Source organism: Euprymna scolopes, chromosome 36, assembly GCF_053919585.1.
Source record: "Euprymna scolopes isolate OS-2025 chromosome 36, ASM5391958v1, whole genome shotgun sequence".
NCBI lineage: Eukaryota > Metazoa > Mollusca > Cephalopoda > Sepiida > Sepiolidae > Euprymna > Euprymna scolopes.
The window spans coordinates 82,348,236-82,365,861 of record NC_136517.1 but is presented as its reverse complement, the minus strand read 5'-3'; the positions used below and the strand labels follow the sequence as shown (position 1 = coordinate 82,365,861).

General features: G+C 32.6%; 1 protein-coding gene across 1 annotated transcript in view; it reads left to right on the top strand.

Annotated features, from left to right (window-relative positions):
• LOC145260631 (adenylosuccinate synthetase isozyme 2-like) overlaps window positions 1-17,626 on the top strand; it is a 140,243-nt gene that overhangs the window by 66,587 nt on the left and 56,030 nt on the right. The window contains exon 3 of the mRNA XM_080118952.1: window positions 15,233-15,346. Within this exon, the coding sequence (XP_079975078.1) occupies window positions 15,233-15,346 (114 nt within the window). The remainder of the gene's footprint in view (window positions 1-15,232; window positions 15,347-17,626) is intronic.

The following is a 17,626-nucleotide window of genomic DNA, read 5'->3' as shown; positions in this document are numbered from 1 at the left end:
CTTGAAGGTACCTCCTGTTAGTAAATTGAAATAAACAATATATCATTTCCAGGAAATCAACATCAGCATTAATTTTGGTGTACGATCATTTCTAAGATGAAGGATTTTTTTAATTTATTAATATTAAGGATGATCCCAATATTCTTCCAGATTTGGATTCTTTTTAAATTTTCTCTATATTGTTATAGATTTTTTTTTAATTACCTTCGAAAATCCATGTGTGCACATTTTACAAATGCAAAAATGCACCTATGTGGATGGGGGTGGTGGTGGTGATCTAGTAATTTTAATATTACTGATCGTTTAAAATCAATAAATATCTATCATTAGTACTAGCAGTGGAAAATAAAGTTTCAAACAAGAACAAATAAATTTTAAAGAATCGTTTTTGTTTTTTTTTTAATCGATAAGTAGGAAAAAAGACCCCCCCCCCCCCACCCCCTAAAAAAAAAAAAGTTTGAATGTTTCCATGTATATCCCTAACATTTGAGTTTGCGACAAATCATCTTCAGGTGAAAAGTAATAAAAAAAAAAATTGAGAAAAGAAAAAAAAAAAGTTTTAAGCAGGTGAGAATATGCATATGAAGTCAGACATCAAAAAAATTGCTGCAGTTTCAGAGCATTTTCACTTTATCATAAGTTTGAGAAATAGAAGTTTTGCATTTATATATAAATATATATATATATATATATATATATTTAGTTATTTTTATTCCTCTCCAGGTTCTCATCATAAGGTTACAGGCAAACAACTGACCCAGGCGGGTTGAATTAACCTGCTTTGCAGGAACTAATGTTAGCACATACACTTGTCATTTAATCAGTGCAATGAGATAATAAAAACATGTTTGACGATGACAGTCTTTTTGTTCTATGCAAAAAAACTTATTTATAGTTACTTATGTTTTATGAATCATCTTTCATCCTTGGTGACATTACATAGCGATCTGTGTGAACATTAGTGATATTTGATGAGTGTAGTCATTTCTTTTTCCTTTTTCGTTTTCCTTTTTTTCGTTTTCCTTTTTTTTTTGTTTTCCTTTTTTTGTTTTCCTTTTTTTCGTTTTCCTTTTTTTCGTTTTCCTTTTTTTCGTTTTCCTTTTTTTCGTTTTCCTTTTTTTCGTTTTCCTTTTTTTCGTTTTTCTGTCTTTCTCTTTCTGTCTTTATCTTTCTGTCTTTATCTTTCTGCCTTTTCTCTTTCTGCCTTTTCTCTTTCTGCCCTTTATCTTTCTGCCCTTTATCTTTCTGCCCTTTATCTTTCTGTCTTTATCTTTCTGCCTTTATCTTTCTGCCTTTATCTAGCATGTGCACACTTGCCAATTTGCATACGTCCTTTAACGACTGCTGCTGCTGCTAATATTTTCGCTAGTCAGCTATCTTAAAGCTACTGCTGACTTTCTTACATGCGCCAATACATGCTTCATTACACACCTGGCACCTTTTATTCTTCCATATCAGCTGGTGATGAAACATTAATCAACAAGAATGGTTTCATATTCTAAATGTAATTTGATTCTGGCATACATCAACAGGGATTTAAATCTAACTTTTGATGAGTTTTTAATCTTAGAGCACCCGTAAAATGATGTACTCTTGTTGTCATTTTCATCTCAACACACGACAGCATTTTCTGCTTGGTAGAACAGCTGGCAAATTTTTGTTTTTTTTTGTTTTTTGGTTAAATATTATTACATGAAAAATCATTTCGAATTAAAATTTATGATACTTGTACAGTTTAATCAACACATTAAAAAATGAAAATATTGAAAAAAGCTTATATTGTACGTATCCGTTTTGAACTGAAAATCTCCCCCCCAAAAAAAAATTTCATTTAATTTGATCAAGTAGTTTTTTTTTTAGTTTATCAACACAACGTGGAGATAACTCCATGTAAAGCGCCGACACTCCCTCCCCATCTTTAATTCTAGTTTTCTTCCTAAAAATCGAACCTTTTGCTTGGTATCATAACAAATTGTTTTTTTGCTGTAAAAACAAAAACTATTTGAAATTAAGTGAAATTTTTTTTCAGAGAACTTCATTCCATAACAGATACATACAATTTAAACTTTTTTTTTTCAATATTTTCATTTTTTTAATGTCTTGATTAAACTGTACAAGTACCAAATTTATTTACTATCACGCATGTAAACTTGAGAAATACACACTTTAAATATGTAAACATTAGGTGAATAATAACAAATTATACAATGTAGCCGTCTCATTTGAAAATGTAATAGTCTGTCAGTATAGTGTCTAATTTTTAATTTTTTTTAGCGATTATTGAGCTCAACTAGGACCAGCATTTTGTTTTTCATCGTACATTTTATGGGCAATGGCACTAAATTATGGTGTCAGTTAGAGAAAAAAAAAAAAATCTGTTGGTATTAAATTTTTGTTAACATGAGGAATTATACAGTTAAAATCTATTTATTATTTATTACACATGCAAACTTGGGGAAATACACACTTTAATAATATTATCATTCAAACACAGTAGTGTTTGAATATATGGTTAAGTGGCAGTTTTAGTCATTTAGAACTGCTTTAAAGCTTCACCGCTCACTCATTTTTCAAACCAAATTTCAAACAGCTATATTGGGAAAAAAAATCTTTTTTTTCAATTTTCGTTCAATAAAACAAGTTATGATGAATTTGCTGGTGTTCAAAATTGTAAAAAATAGTAAGGAGGTAAGCAACGTTTTTTATGACTGGTTTCCATAGCAAACGCATCGCTTCAGCGACTAGTGTTGCTACTAATTCACTGCTCTCGCGAAAAGAAGTAACAAGTGAAACAGGGAGAATGAAAGCAGACGAGTGCCGTACATTGTTTTACATATGTGTATGTTATGTTTATGGGGTCAAAAAAATAAGACTGAAATTAAACAAAGAACAAGTAAATTTACTGGAAGCCTGGAAAAATCATGGATTACAATAGAAAAATGCAAGCATGAAAAGTAATATGGTTAAGCTTAAACATGGAAAAGAAAAGGACAAGATATTCTAGTAAAAAATATAAAAAATTTATAACTTAAAATATTGCAGCATTAAGAATTTTTCTTTAATTCAATTTAACATTATATAATCAATTCTTAATGCTGCAATATTTTAAGTTATAAATTTATATTTTTTACTAGAATATCTTGTCATTTTCTTTTCCATGTTTAAGCTTAACCATATTACGTTTCATGCTCGCATTTTTCTATTATAATACGATATGGCTGTCTCATTTGATAGCTTGTTGACCCAAAACATGTTTACACATTTAAAGCGTGTTTCTCAAGTTTACATGTGTAATAGTAGATTTTAACTAAAAATGATTCCTCATGCAATAATATTTAAAAAATGAAAAAAAGCATTTTTAATGTCTGCATAGAATTTTCTTGCAATCTACTCTCACGTCATAATTTAGTGACATAGCCAAACAGTCTGCCAGAAAAGGTTGTTACTAGTTATCCTACATAACTTGTATAAAATGAGCGCGTAAGTCAGATATAGACTTCCATCTTTGTCATCCTTAAAGATGATGAATGCATGCTTTTTAAGAAAACAATATAAAGAGAATGCATATTGGTACGAGATGCCTTAAATCAGTTTTTCATATGGGCTCTTTTATTGAGAATACACACATGAAACTCTAGTCCCCTTCAAAGTAATCTCCTCCGGTTGCAATGCACTTGTACCAATCCAACAACTTCTGGAAGGCCCCATAGAAGTCCTCTTGTGTGAGCGTGTCTGTGACTCTCGCCACAACCTCTTTCATCTCCTCAATTGTCCCATAACGACAGCCTCTAAAGGTTTTCCTTGAGCTTAGAGAATAACTAAAAGTCACGAGCAAGGTCTGGACTATAGGGAGAGTGAGAAACTGATGTCCATTTTGGTCAAATAGTCTGTGACAAGGATGGAGCACCCTTGGGACAAACTTTGTGCAAATCTTTTGCATCTTCAGTTCCTCGCGAATAATCGTTGAATGTACAGTTCCCACACTGATATCAAACTGTGCACTTATTGTCTCTATAGGCCTACGACAGTCTTCATCCATGAAATTCTCTATTTGGTCAATCAATTCTTGTGTTCTGACTCCTTACTCTTTCCACATCTCTCATCATCCCTCACAGACTTTCTGCCTTCCTTGAATCTCTTATGCCACTCAAAAACTGATGCTCGATTCATTCAAGATGGTCCAAAAGCATTCTGAAGCATTCCATGCATTTCTGTGGCATTTTTTTCCAAGTTTAAAGCAATTTTATTGCTTGTCATTCTTTTAAAGTGTCCTCATGTCCATATTGCATTTTTTAAATTCATTAGCTGTGACTATCAGGCTTTAGTAGGGTGTATTCCAATTCCTGTTGTAGCTGTTTATTTGAACTTGAAACAATAAAAATTGGTCAGTCATCTTATAGTTTATATAGCAATAAAATACTGAATTTTCAAGAGTTTATGATAATTTGTTTTTTTCTGTTATATGATTCATGATGGGGCTAGGAGAGTCAGATGACTTTTGTATTATTAAGGAATGATTCTTGTATCCCACACTAGTGCTACCAGATCAGACTTTCTGAAGGTATTAACTTCCTGACCTAAATTGTGCCGAACATTATTTTTTTGTATTATTTGGATTGTTCGGACTATTGTTCTCATTTTGGTTGATTTTCTCAACGTTTCAGCCAATGTAACCTCTGACCGTCTTCAGATGTGTTCACACTAGTGTTCACATGTGTTCACAGCTTCCCCCAACGAACATAGCTGTTAGAAATTCAAAACCCAAGTAGCACCAAGTCTTTTTTTTTTTTTTTTTAATAAATCTGGGTCTACTCCATTTTGTTTTTTTTTAATATTATCTTTGTATATTTTGTAATGGGGATTGGTAATTATTTTTTGGATTGTTTGGGCTATTCTCATCTTGGTTGATTTTTCATGTTTCGGCCGATGTAACTTCCGACCGTCTTCAGCCGAAACATTGAGAAAAACAACCAAGATGAGAACAATAGTCCAAATAATCCAGAAACTAATTATCAATCCTCATCTCAAAATACACAAACATCATATTGATGTTATTGTATTTTTTTCTTGTCCCATTGCAAAACTTGATTATGTTTTGCAAAAAACAAAAACCATCTCCTCTACAGTATACCCAAACGGAATATCATAAATATTTGTAGATATAAAGAACATGAAACAAACTTTTAAAAAAATGGACAGATTCAGCATTAAATAACCCGAAAAGCGTTGATATGCTGTAAAACAAAAACGACCAAACCTATCCCACACGTGCGCTTGCAGTGTTTTTTTTTTTTTTTTTAGTTCAAACCAATAGGTGGTTAGGAAAAACATCAAAAATTGATTCAACTGTTGATAAGACTTAATCGGGGTAAATGGTCTCACATGACGAGGAGGGAGGTAATTCATGTAAATTTTAGATCTCTCACTCCCCCCTCCTGCCTGATTACTGGAGTTTACAAGTGGCAAGTGCGTGTACCTTTTTTTTTTTTTTTTTTTTCTGAGATTCTCATTGACGGCTTTGCTCTCGATGAGAAATCAACTTTAAAACTTGATCTTTTTTTTTTTTTTTCTCATCAATTAGATCCGTTGGTCTTTTTGCTTCTTGTAAAATCTGGTTCTCTTTATCGCTCTAAACACTTTTTCACACCCGAGGCGTATTCTCTCTCAACAAATCTACTATTAGACCATGTATGGAGTAATATTTCCATTTTTGGACTTGTGAATTTCTGTCCCATTTAAAGGTTCTTGATAAAGTGCAGAAACGTATCTGTAATTTGATTGGCCTCCACTCTTTCTTCTTCACTGCAACCACTCTCACAGACACGGTGTTGCTAGTCTCCGTCTTTTTTTTATAAATACTATTATGGCATGTGTTTTTAAGAATTGTTTGATTTATTCTCTGTTTTTGTTCTAGCTAGTTTGACTGGGTCTATTAATTTTCATATAACCGCTGTTTTGATACCTCATAATAGTTTTCTATTTCAGTAGCTTATTTCCAAGAACTGCAGGCTTGTGGAATTCTCTTCCTGCTGACTGACTGTTTCCCTTAACCATTGTTAAAACTAAGGTCAATAGGCATCTCCTGTCTGCAATAATCATCTTTTGTTTTTGTTAACTCCTTACAAGAAGTGACTTCATATCTTGTCTGGAGTTAAATCATTAAAAAAAATGAAATTATTTGATTGCCAAATTTTGTCTCTCTACATAATGAACTAATATATATTAAAAGAATGCCCATCCTAGAATAAAATGAATTCCCCAAGCAACACTTTTGCACCACTTATGTCCATTTTAAAAATTAAATGGGAGATGTGTTACTAAACCTCATGTCTAGAATCCTCGCTCTAATTTTGATCAAAATCTTTTTTTAAATTCTAATAAATTTCTAAATTTAAAGGGTCTTTAGTTTGTATCTAATAACTGGATTAAATCAGGGGTCTCCAAACTATGGCTCATAGGCCAAATCCGGCCCGTGAATGTCTTATTGAAAATGTAAAAATATTCATGAAAAATTTTTTTAAATGGGAATGTGTGAAAATATTGTTGTTTTTTCTTTTTGTTCAAAATAATGATTAAAAAGAATGAGGTTTTGAAGAACCAGTTTCATTAAAAAGAAAAAAAGCAAAGCTGATGAGCAAAAGGGTATAAAACGTCCAGATTTTTTTTTTATTATTATTTATTTTTTAGGCCCATGTAACTAAAACCTGTAAGACCTCTGGATTAAATTCAATGCCATGTATTTTCAAATAGGTCTGCGAAGAACTCTGCTGGGGTTCCCTCGCACTAATTTTACATAAATGTATGTGTATTCAATTAAAGTTAAAAACGCAAAAGGTAAATATCATAGTTTATTTGTTCTCTCAACATTCATTTCAACTATGTCCCTGTCTGATAAAAAAACCTACTGTTGGTTTAATACACTGGGCCCTTCTACTTGTGCATTGATTAAACTTCTAAAATGTACTTGTGATGTTAGGTTGTATAAGGATGTTAACTTTTGTCAAAATCGGACTGTTCCTTCTTTCATTGGATTTTTTTATTATTGATTTTCGATATTTATTGAATGCATTTTGATAGAAAACTCATCTAAGAACCTTCCCAGACACATAAAGTACATTTGTGTGAAATTAAAAATAAATTGTCCCAGTCGTTTCAGAGTCCATAGGGAACGAAAACCTACAAAAAACAAATGCTTTTTATATATGATAGATATATATATATTAGTGTTAGGATAATTAATCAGAATTGGGAATCGGAAAAATTGGAACTTTTTTGGGTATCAGAATCAAAAAAATTTGTGCATATTTTCCGATGTCAAAACGATTCTTTTAATTATATTTTTCATTTGATTCTGTTTAAAACAGAATCTTCCACTGCTGGTAGTAATTATAAAAAAAATAAAATGTATTGATTTTAAACTACCAATTCCCAAATGTACTTTTACGTGTAAGAAAATATGTGCACATTTAACATCTGTTTTACGGTAATGGAGTGGGGGGTTGCAACTTTATAGTTAAATATTTAGATTCATGAAGAATCAGAATTGGGAATTTAGTGCGGAATCGGTAATTGAATCTGGAAAAATGTTGGAATCATTTAATAGATATATAATAGCACTAATCTTCTTTTTTAATTATAAATGTACATGCATATCAATTAAGAGTTCTTTACTCTGGGATCATTTTATGATAGAAATATTTTTGCTTGTCCATCCTGACTGGTTTCGATTTGTTGGGAATATTTCAACGCAACACAGGCAATTAGACGTCTGTTCACCTCTGCAGAGGTGAAGCGGATATAGAGGTGATTTACAGACAATTGCTTTCACCTCCCTAGCCTGTATGAGATCAATACATCTTGGCTGGCACTAAATAATTATTAGCTCACTTATGGATACTGGCTGCTTGACCACTGGTGCGGATCAATAACAAGCAAGGTGTGAGTTATTGTTTCGCTACCAGCAAGGTCACCCGAGTATGACCTGGCAAAAGACACTTATACTTTTTCATTTTCCAACATTCTCTCCGTGATAATAATCAACCATAATGATATGTGTTGTGACTTTGTTTATATATATATATATACTAGCAGGGACACCGGCGTTGCCCGGGATTGAATGATTAATGTTAATTGATGTTTCACGCTCTGATATTTTTAATGTCATAGAAATTAGTGAAATCACCCATTTTTCAATCAAATCCCTTGCTTGCCTGCTCTAGTTGGGAACCCATCGCAGTGCACCAGGAGGAAGCTTCACATGCCTCCCTGCAGTGACTTAGTACACAGTATATTGTAGCCTACATTGCACTGTAGGAAACGTATTGTTGATTTTATAAAATTATTTTTGTATATAATCGTTTGAATTGAAGTTTAAAGTGCAAAAGTCAAGTATCATGCTTCAATTGTGCTCTAAACAGAAACCTTCATTTTTGAATGCGCCCCTGTCATATCAAAGGATCTACTGCTGATTTTATATGCCTAGCCTTACTACTTGTGCAGTGGTAATGGCTAGAATTCATGTTTAAAATGAAAGTCTATTATCATGGTGCAGTTGTGCTTTAAACAGAAACGTTTATTTCGAACACACCTATGTCATATCGAAGAACCTACTGTTGATTTTATGTTGATCCTTTCGGTTTGTGTAATAATAAATCTTCTAAAATACATTTGTGACATTATGCTATATAAGGTGTTAACTTTAATCAAAATTGCTTGTTCCTTTTTTTTCATCGCATTATTTTGATTATTACTACTTATCAAAGACATTCTGATACAAAACCTATCTAAGAACACTGCCGGGCACATAAGGTACCTTTGTAAAATTTGATAAAAATCGACCCAGCCATTTTCAATTCCATAGGGAACGAATTTACACACACACACACACACACACACACACACACAAAGTTCATTTTATACAATAGTAAAGATATAAGTACATTTTTAAAATCGATTGTAATTTTTTTTTTTTTGCTCTACGCTCTCCAAACACACACTCACAGTCTCTCTTTAATTCTTTTTAATCATGTATGTATGAAGAGTGACCCCAAAACAAACCAGTTATAAAAGCCAAAGCAAATATTCTGTATCGCAATCCGGGTAACATCAATAGCATATCTTGAAGTAAAGAAACAAAATCTCGTGCTGCGGTTGAATAAAAAGCAAAGTTATTCCAACTGAATAAGCAAAGATTTCTTTTGAATTTCTGTGGTCAACCACCGGAAAATAGAAACAAAAATGAGTCTACCCCCAGCTTTGATCATGACTTATGTCATGATCAAACCTTTAGTATATAACCTCCACCCCTTAAACCACCACCATATTGCACTAGGAGTATTCCAACAATAATGCTTATTTTTTATTCTGCCTGAATGGATCAGAAGGATTGCAAATTGCATTGTTATGATGACTGAACTTGTTCATTCATGAACTAAAAGTTTCATCTCTCTGTTATAATTGACTAGCGGGGAGGTACCCGGCGTTGCCCGGGTGCTTGTAGGTGTATGTGTTGGGGGGGGGGGTAAAGAAGAAAAATAGGAAACTTAACCCTGTTTAAATATAAAAAAAAAAAAACTATAAAAAACAGCGATTTTAAAAATGGGGGGAAAAAATAGTGGAGGGGGTTGACAGGTAGGCTCGAACCCGGAGCCTTGAGGCCCATAGGCTGAGCCTGAACACCTGCGCTACGGCGACATCAGCAATGTAAGAGCGATTAAAAAGTGAATGTCAAACATCTGCAGTTTTTAGTGAGGTCAAATCGTTTACTGCGGGATAGTTGACTGCGACGTTTACATCTGGTTCGAATCATACTGAAAAGTGAAAGCAACATGCGACGATCGAAAAATGTTGAATATTTGACTTCTGAAAGTCGGGCAAATTGAATAGACGGGCGGCCCCCCTGTTGTTAACTCCTACATATTATGATATAGACGCGATATAAAAAGTTTTAAAAGGGAGCGAGCTCCGCGAGAAGGCGTTGGAAAAAAAAAGCCTTTCGCGGACATACAGAAAAAGCAAACACATACATATATACATACATACACACACACACATACATACACACATTTTTGCTTTTATATTTAAAGATGGTGTGAGACGAAGAAAGCCAACCCTGTCATGGACATGCGATCAGACACATTACTGAAAATGTATTGAAAATGGTGGTGGCCATCTATAAAAAGTAAATGATAGCACAAAAAGAAAATGCTTTTTTTTTTTTTTTTTTTTTATGGCACTATTTTAGTTTTTGTAGCTCTTCAATTTTTTGAGTTAAAAAAAACATAAAAAAATAAGAGGCTTTACTTTTGGAACAACCCTTGTAAATTTTTAATTCATCCATTTTCTCCTGACAATTTAGGGTCACACAACTGTACGAATATTTCATTTTAATCTTTGTGAAGCGTTAACTCATGGCATCCTAAAAGATGTTGCTTATGCATGGATTAACTACTGTCATCATAATCTTTGTGAGCTAACCGAAGTCAGGTGGTTAACAACACAGACTGACAGCCTAAGTGCTTTAAGTTCAAATCCAGTAGGTTCTACAAGATCTCTTTCACTGAGGATATTGGCAACGGTCATATGGTTCCTCCCCTAAGTAACCAATATCTTTGTTTTTGTTGGGTTTTACAGCATATCAATCCTTTTGAATCATTTTAAAAATATTGGGGAAACCAATGCTACCAATAAAATCTTTGAATTCATATGATATGATGATTATCATAATCCTCACTTCCATCATTTTAAATGCTGACATGTGTTGAACAGCTTTTATAATCTATCTCTGGCCAGGTGTTTATTTTTCCTCATTTCTCTCGAGTCCATACTCATCACTTCCTCCCACATTTTTCTTTGCTATTTCCTTGTGAACTGACCCTGCTGCTACATTAGCTGTTGTACATCTACTAATCTAAACGTGATCGTGCATTCTTTCAATGTGGTCATGCCATCAGTATTCTGTTCCTCTGCATGCATGCGAGTCTCAAAGATTAGCTTACATCTGATGACCTTTGAGTAAGATTAAGTTGTAATAGTGTAGAGAAATGTTTATAGAACTAGAAACTTTGCGGGTTTGGTCACTATGAAAGAATAGATGAGTTGTTGGGTTAGTAAATTTAAAACAGTCAAGGTAGCTGGGTCAGTTGGCAGTGGCAGACAAAGGAAAACATGGGAAACGTGCTAAGTATGATTTTGAGAGAAAAGGGGATAAAGAACTGGCAAATTAGTTTCAAGTCGGTTTCTAAAATCTATCCAACACATGTAAGATTACACACCGTTACGCATGTAAACCCAACACATAGTACGTTGCAAGGAGCATAAGACAAGTAATAATTTGACCCCTTTTCTCTTGTAACAAAAAAGATTTATTTCCGGGTACTTTTCTCAAATAAAAGCTGATTCTGAACCTGATCTCAAACGTCATCCATGTTTCTAATGTGATCGTCCTTTTTTTATAGTCTTTCTTTTTCCCTACCGGTGACGTCATTTCATATGCATCTGCATACTCTGTTACACGCGTGTCAACATGCAAAATGGACGTTAAACCCAAATACGCTAATGGTTTATTGCTGTAAGATGCAGCATTGGCTTAGATGTGCGTGTATTTAACCGTAGCAAAGCGACTTTATCAGTCTGAAATAACATTGGTAATCTCACAACTTCTTGTGCTATTTGTTTACAACTTCCTGTAAACCTGTTTTTTGTTTTTTTAACAATATTTTTATTTATATATTCTTTGTAATTTTTATTTAAAAAATAGTTTGTAAAGTTTATAAAAAAAAAAATAATAAATGGGTGTACATTTCATCCACCATAATGCCTTCCATTTCTCTTTAACTATTCAGTTTCGCTTCAGCTGCATTTTAGGTCAGCTAGAAGTTCTTGTAATTGATATACCTGTATCCATCAGTGCATTCACAAACCTACATCTGTTGGGTCTTGCGTTTCTACATTTATATGTTTCAACAGAATTTTATTTTGTTATTCATTTTATCTTTTTTCCTCGTCTTGAAGTACTCAAGGCCTGGCATCTTAAAGTATAGGATTTTCATTGAAAACATCTCTTTCTCTCTCCCACTCTTTTCTTTTCTGTTTTCTATTTTTTTTTTTTTTTTTTTTTCTTTTGCTCTGTTCTTTTCTTTTTTGTCTCCATCTATTTTTTCTTTTCTGTTCAACCCATTCCTCTTTCTGGACATACCCACACAGACGACTCTCCTTTTTATTGATTCCTAAATAAATGAGTCTGCACAAGAGAATTAACTCTGATTTAAAAAAAAAAAAAAAAAAATCAGTTCCTTCCCTTTTAGTTTGTACATTATCTAACTGGAAAACTGACCCCCACTGACGAAATCTATGCCAATTTAGAGTCAAAGAATGAATTTTTCTTCTAAATTTTAGATATTATTCATCTGAAGTAACATTAACAAGGAAAATACTTTGTGGGCGTTTGTTTTGTTTATTACTTTTACCTGGACATGCAAACATACATACATCTTGAATGCTTACTTGACACTATACTTGAGTGTCTAAGGTCTCTCTGTACACAGGTTTGTTAGGACAACCTGGTGTGTGAATACTTTTCCCTACAAGTAAACCCTGACCAAATATTTAAAATCATAGTACTCATGGCCTAAATAAAATCTCAGCCATATGGCAAACCCATACTGGTTTTTATGAGGAATGGTGCACCTTCTCAAAGTCGGCCCTGTCGATGGGGCATTAGAATACACCGACTGCCTTCCTGCAGAGGGTAAAAGTCCCTCAATGGGGGTCCTGGATATGACCTTAAACTATATCCAGTGGTGAGGCCCCAGCTTGCGGGCTTTGGGGAATGTGGAGCCACCCTTTAATTATCATTGCTCCCAGGTTCACTCTGACCCGGAGTGGTAGTACCTGTTAGGGTTCCAACTATGGGTTAAATAGAAACCGACTTAAAAACAACAAATATATTCTATTAAAAATTTTTTCTTCAAAATCTTTGGATTCGGCATTAAATAACCCGAAAAGGGTTGATATGCTGTAAAACAAAAACAACCAACCAACCTTCTCCAAGTGATGTTACCTCGAGTAAATGCATAGAGCCTGGCAAAGAAAATATAAATATATTATAGAAGATGATGAAAAGCAATATCGATAAATAACTAAATTCAAAGAAATATTAATGGAAACTTATTCATAAATTCTGGTTAATATCTTTGACAATATTAGTGCAAAAAGTCAGCAGTATAGATGCAACTAGATTTGAACTGTTTGTCGGTTTCATAATGTTTTTAGGTAACCATGAAGCCACTGGCACACCCCAGGAAATGGTTGCAGTGGCAACAGTAGCAGCAGTCGCCGCCAGCGTAACCCAAAATTAGCCGACTTGTTAGCACATGTGTTCTATATCTCTTGTACGGCTATAAAAAGTGCTTCTTAATTTCCGTTCCAACTCTAAATTAATCAGATTACAATCTAATTTGTAATCACGTGTCAAGGGCGGAGGAAGATTAATTAATAAAGCCGTTTCTTTTTGTTTGTTTTTTTTTCCCCCCACCTCCCACTTGTGGTCAGGTGCTTTAAACCTGAAACACGTGCAAGGAGTTGGTGTGATCAAATGTGTACAGTTCTTTCTTTCTTTGGACGATGGGTTAAAAAATTTGCAGAGCATTTGTTAGGCATTTAAAGACCAATTTTCTTTGGACAGAATTTTTTTTTTTTTTTTTTTTTTTTTTAATTAAAAAAAAAATTATCAATTTTTAACAGACAGATTTTATTTGAATGGAATCAGTTTTTTTTTTTTTCATTTCTGAAATTTTCAATTTTTGTTTTATTTGTTAGTCTTTTACACTTTATCAGACGAACTGCCAGACTGATCTGGCTGAAATTTTGTATGCAGCGAACTAACAATTATGGTATCCATTCGATGCACAGTTACGAATTAATAGAGATTAATATTTAATGCAAAAATGAGCACAAATTTAACCATATTCTACCATCAATTTGGCATAAAGTACTCATTCTAAGTCAACGGACTATAACTTTTTTACTCTTTAAGTAATAAAGTCTAGTAATAAATGATTTTTCTTTTTCTAAGTTTTATTTTGTTTTATTTTTTTTAAATAATTTTATATTATTTTTTATTTTTTTACAAACGTAATATTTGCAATTAATTCTGTTAAAAATTTAACATATTTAAAGATGCAGTTATTTTTATTTAACTTTTAATAACACTGTGCAACAAATTTTAAGCTAAGAAAAGTCCATGCAACATAATACCTGTTTCGATACAAGAAAAATATCCTGATATGAAATCTGACCTTTATTTCTCTAGATTAGGCACCGTTTTCACGTATTATAAATCATATAATTTTATTAACTGTACCCGGCCACGTGTTGCTGTGACTCAGTTTGTTTAAATGGAAAACAAATAAAAACAAAATGTATCTTATGTTTGTGTTCTCATTATTTATGGATACACAATATTTTGAGGTGCCCCTTTTTCTGTGCAGATCTGGAGTTTGATTTTCCAACTGTAGCACATGCAACATATACTTGTCCATGTTATGGTTATTTGCTAACGCCAAACGAATTGTGAAGTGCAATAGCTTGAATTAAAATAGTATATCCGTTTAAATCCTTCAGTGCACGTTCACTGCCCACTCTTCCTGAGGTCTACAGAGAGGAAAACATAAGGGTTTAATTTTACTAAAGATATGTGAGCACGCACTGGAAAATCTCAAAGTTGAAACAAAATTGGCCGATTTTGTTTTTGTATGAAAGTATGGTGTTTTATCAAAAATAAATCGATAGAAAAATTGAAAAGAAAACTGTTTAAAGAATAAACCAACAAAGTGGGAAACCAATGATTATTCAGAAAAAGACAGAAAAACTAAAATATAGTGATGATTAGAGGGTGGTTTCCCGTGATGGTGTTTTTTTTTTTTTTTATACACTTGTGTGCAACTCGTTGATCGTTGGCAATGTGAGAGACTATAGCACAGCCATAAGAAGAGATTAAGGAAAAGAAGTCCGTGGCACATAACGTTGGTTAATGTTGAGGGTTTGTCGCAAAGAAATAGAAGCATAAAATGATTTATCAAAAATGACTGGATTTGGCGTTAAATGACCTGAAGTGTTGATATACCATATAACAAAACAACCAAATCAGATTCATTTTTATTGGATACTCCTTTATATTAAAATGAAAAAGGTGAAGATTTTATGATTAATTTGATTTCATTCTAATTTCCAGGTAATGGAGTAGTTGTTAATTTACCTGAATTGTTTAATGAAATTGAGAAAAATGAAGGGAAAGGTCTCACCATTTTGGAAAAACGGTTAAAAATTTCAAATCGAGCTCATCTGGGTAAGTTTGTTTTTTTTCTGGATTTTTTTTTTTTTTTATCTGGATTTTTCTCTATGGATTTTTTTTTCTCTATGGATTTTTTTTTCTCTATGGATTTTTTTTTCTCTATGGATTTTTTTTTCTCTATGGATTTTTTTTTCTCTATGGATTTTTTTTTCTCTATGGATTTTTTTTTTTCTCTTTGCATTTTTTCTTTTTTTCTCTATCTAGATTTTTTCTTTTTTTTCTCTGGATTTTTTTTTTCTCTGGATTTTTTTTTTCTCTGGATTTTTTTTTTCTATGGATTTTTTTTTTCTATGGATTTTTTTTCTCTATGGATTTTTTTTCTCTATGGATTTTTTTTTCTCTATGGATTTTTTTTTCTCTATGGATTTTTTTTTCTCTATGGATTTTTTTTTTCTCTATGGATTTTTTTTTTCTCTATGGATTTTTTTTTTTTTTTTCTCTATGGATTTTTTTTTTTCTCTTTGCATTTTTTCTTTTTTTCTCTATCTAGATTTTTTCTTTTTTTTCTCTGGATTTTTTTTTTCTCTCTCTCTCTCTCTCTCTCTCGATTTTTGTTTTCTCTCCCTCTCTCTGGATTTTTTTTTTTCTCTTTCTCTGGATTTTTTTTTTTTCTCTTTCTCTGGATTTTTTTTTTCTCTTTCTCTGGATTTTTTTTTTTCTCTTTCTCTGGATTTTTTTTTTTCTCTTTCTCTGGATTTTTTTTTTCTCTTTCTCTGGATTTTTTTTTTTCTCTTTCTCTGGATTTTTTTTTTTCTCTTTCTCTGGATTTTTTTTTTCTCTTTCTCTGGATTTTTTTTTTTCTCTTTCTCTGGATTTTTTTTTTTCTCTTTCTCTGGATTTTTTTTTTCTCTTTCTCTGGATTTTTTTTTTTCTCTTTCTCTGGATTTTATTTTCTCTTTCTCTGGATTTTATTTTCTCTTTCTCTGGATTTTTTTTTCTCTTTCTCTGGATTTTTTTTTCTCTTTCTCTCTCTCTCTGGATTTTTTTCTCTTTCTCTCTCTCTCTAGATTTTTTTCTCTTTCTCTCTCTCTCTAGATTTTTTTCTCTTTCTCTCTCTCTCTGGATTTTTTTCTCTTTCTCTCTCTCTCTGGATTTTTTTCTCTTTCTCTCTCTCTCTGGATTTTTTTCTCTTTCTCTCTCTCTCTGGATTTTTTTCTCTTTCTCTCTCTCTCTAGATTTTTTTCTCTTTCTCTCTCTCTCTGGATTTTTTTCTCTTTCTCTCTCTCTCTGGATTTTTTTCTCTTTCTCTCTCTCTCTGGATTTTTTTCTCTTTCTCTCTCTCTCTCTCTGGATTTTTTTCTCTTTCTCTCTCTCTCTGGATTTTTTTCTCTTTCTCTCTCTCTCTGGATTTTTTTCTCTTTCTCTCTCTCTCTGGATTTTTTTTCTCTTTCTCTCTCTCTCTGGATTTTTTTTTCTCTTTCTCTCTCTCTCTCTGGATTTTTTTTTCTCTTTCTCTCTCTCTCTCTGGATTTTTTTTTCTCTTTCTCTCTCTCTCTGGATTTTTTTTTCTCTTTCTCTCTCTCTCTGGATTTTTTTTTCTCTTTCTCTCTCTCTCTGGATTTTTTTTTCTCTTTCTCTCTCTCTCTGGATTTTTTTTTCTCTTTCTCTCTCTCTCTGGATTTTTTTTTCCTCTCTCTCTCTGGATTTTTTTTCCTCTCTCTCTCTCTCTCTCTGGATATTTTTTCCCTCTCTCTCTCTCTGGATTTTTTTTTCTCTCTCTCTCTCTGGATTTTTTTTTTCTCTCTCTCTCTGGATTTTTTTTTTCTCTCTCTCTCTCTGGTTTTTTTTTCCTCTCTCTCTCTGTTTTTTTTCCTCTCTCTCTCTCTGTCTCTCTCTCTCTCTCTCTCTCTCTCTCTCTATGGATTTTCCTTTTTTCTTTTAAGTTTAGAAAATATTAATATTGAAAATAGAACTTTGTTAATGTGTTACATGATAAGGGCTGTCCCCTGTTCATGTAAGTATAAAAATAGAGAGATTAGTTAAAATGAAAATAAGAGAAAGCAGAAATCGAACCCTGGACATAAGTTTTAAAGAACAATAGGTTTAAATGGAATGTCCAGTAAATTGTTAATTCGGATGAAATAAATAATAACTAAACTATTCAATTGTTAAAAGAATGTGGATAATAAAATATGAGTTAAATAAATTAGATATGTAGGTTAAATTCCTTTGTGGAAACAACACAAGGAAAATAGGTTATTGGGAAATCAATGTCGAAAACGTGCAAAGTTGCGCATGTTGAGACACGTGAATTTTGCTCACGTGGCCGGGATG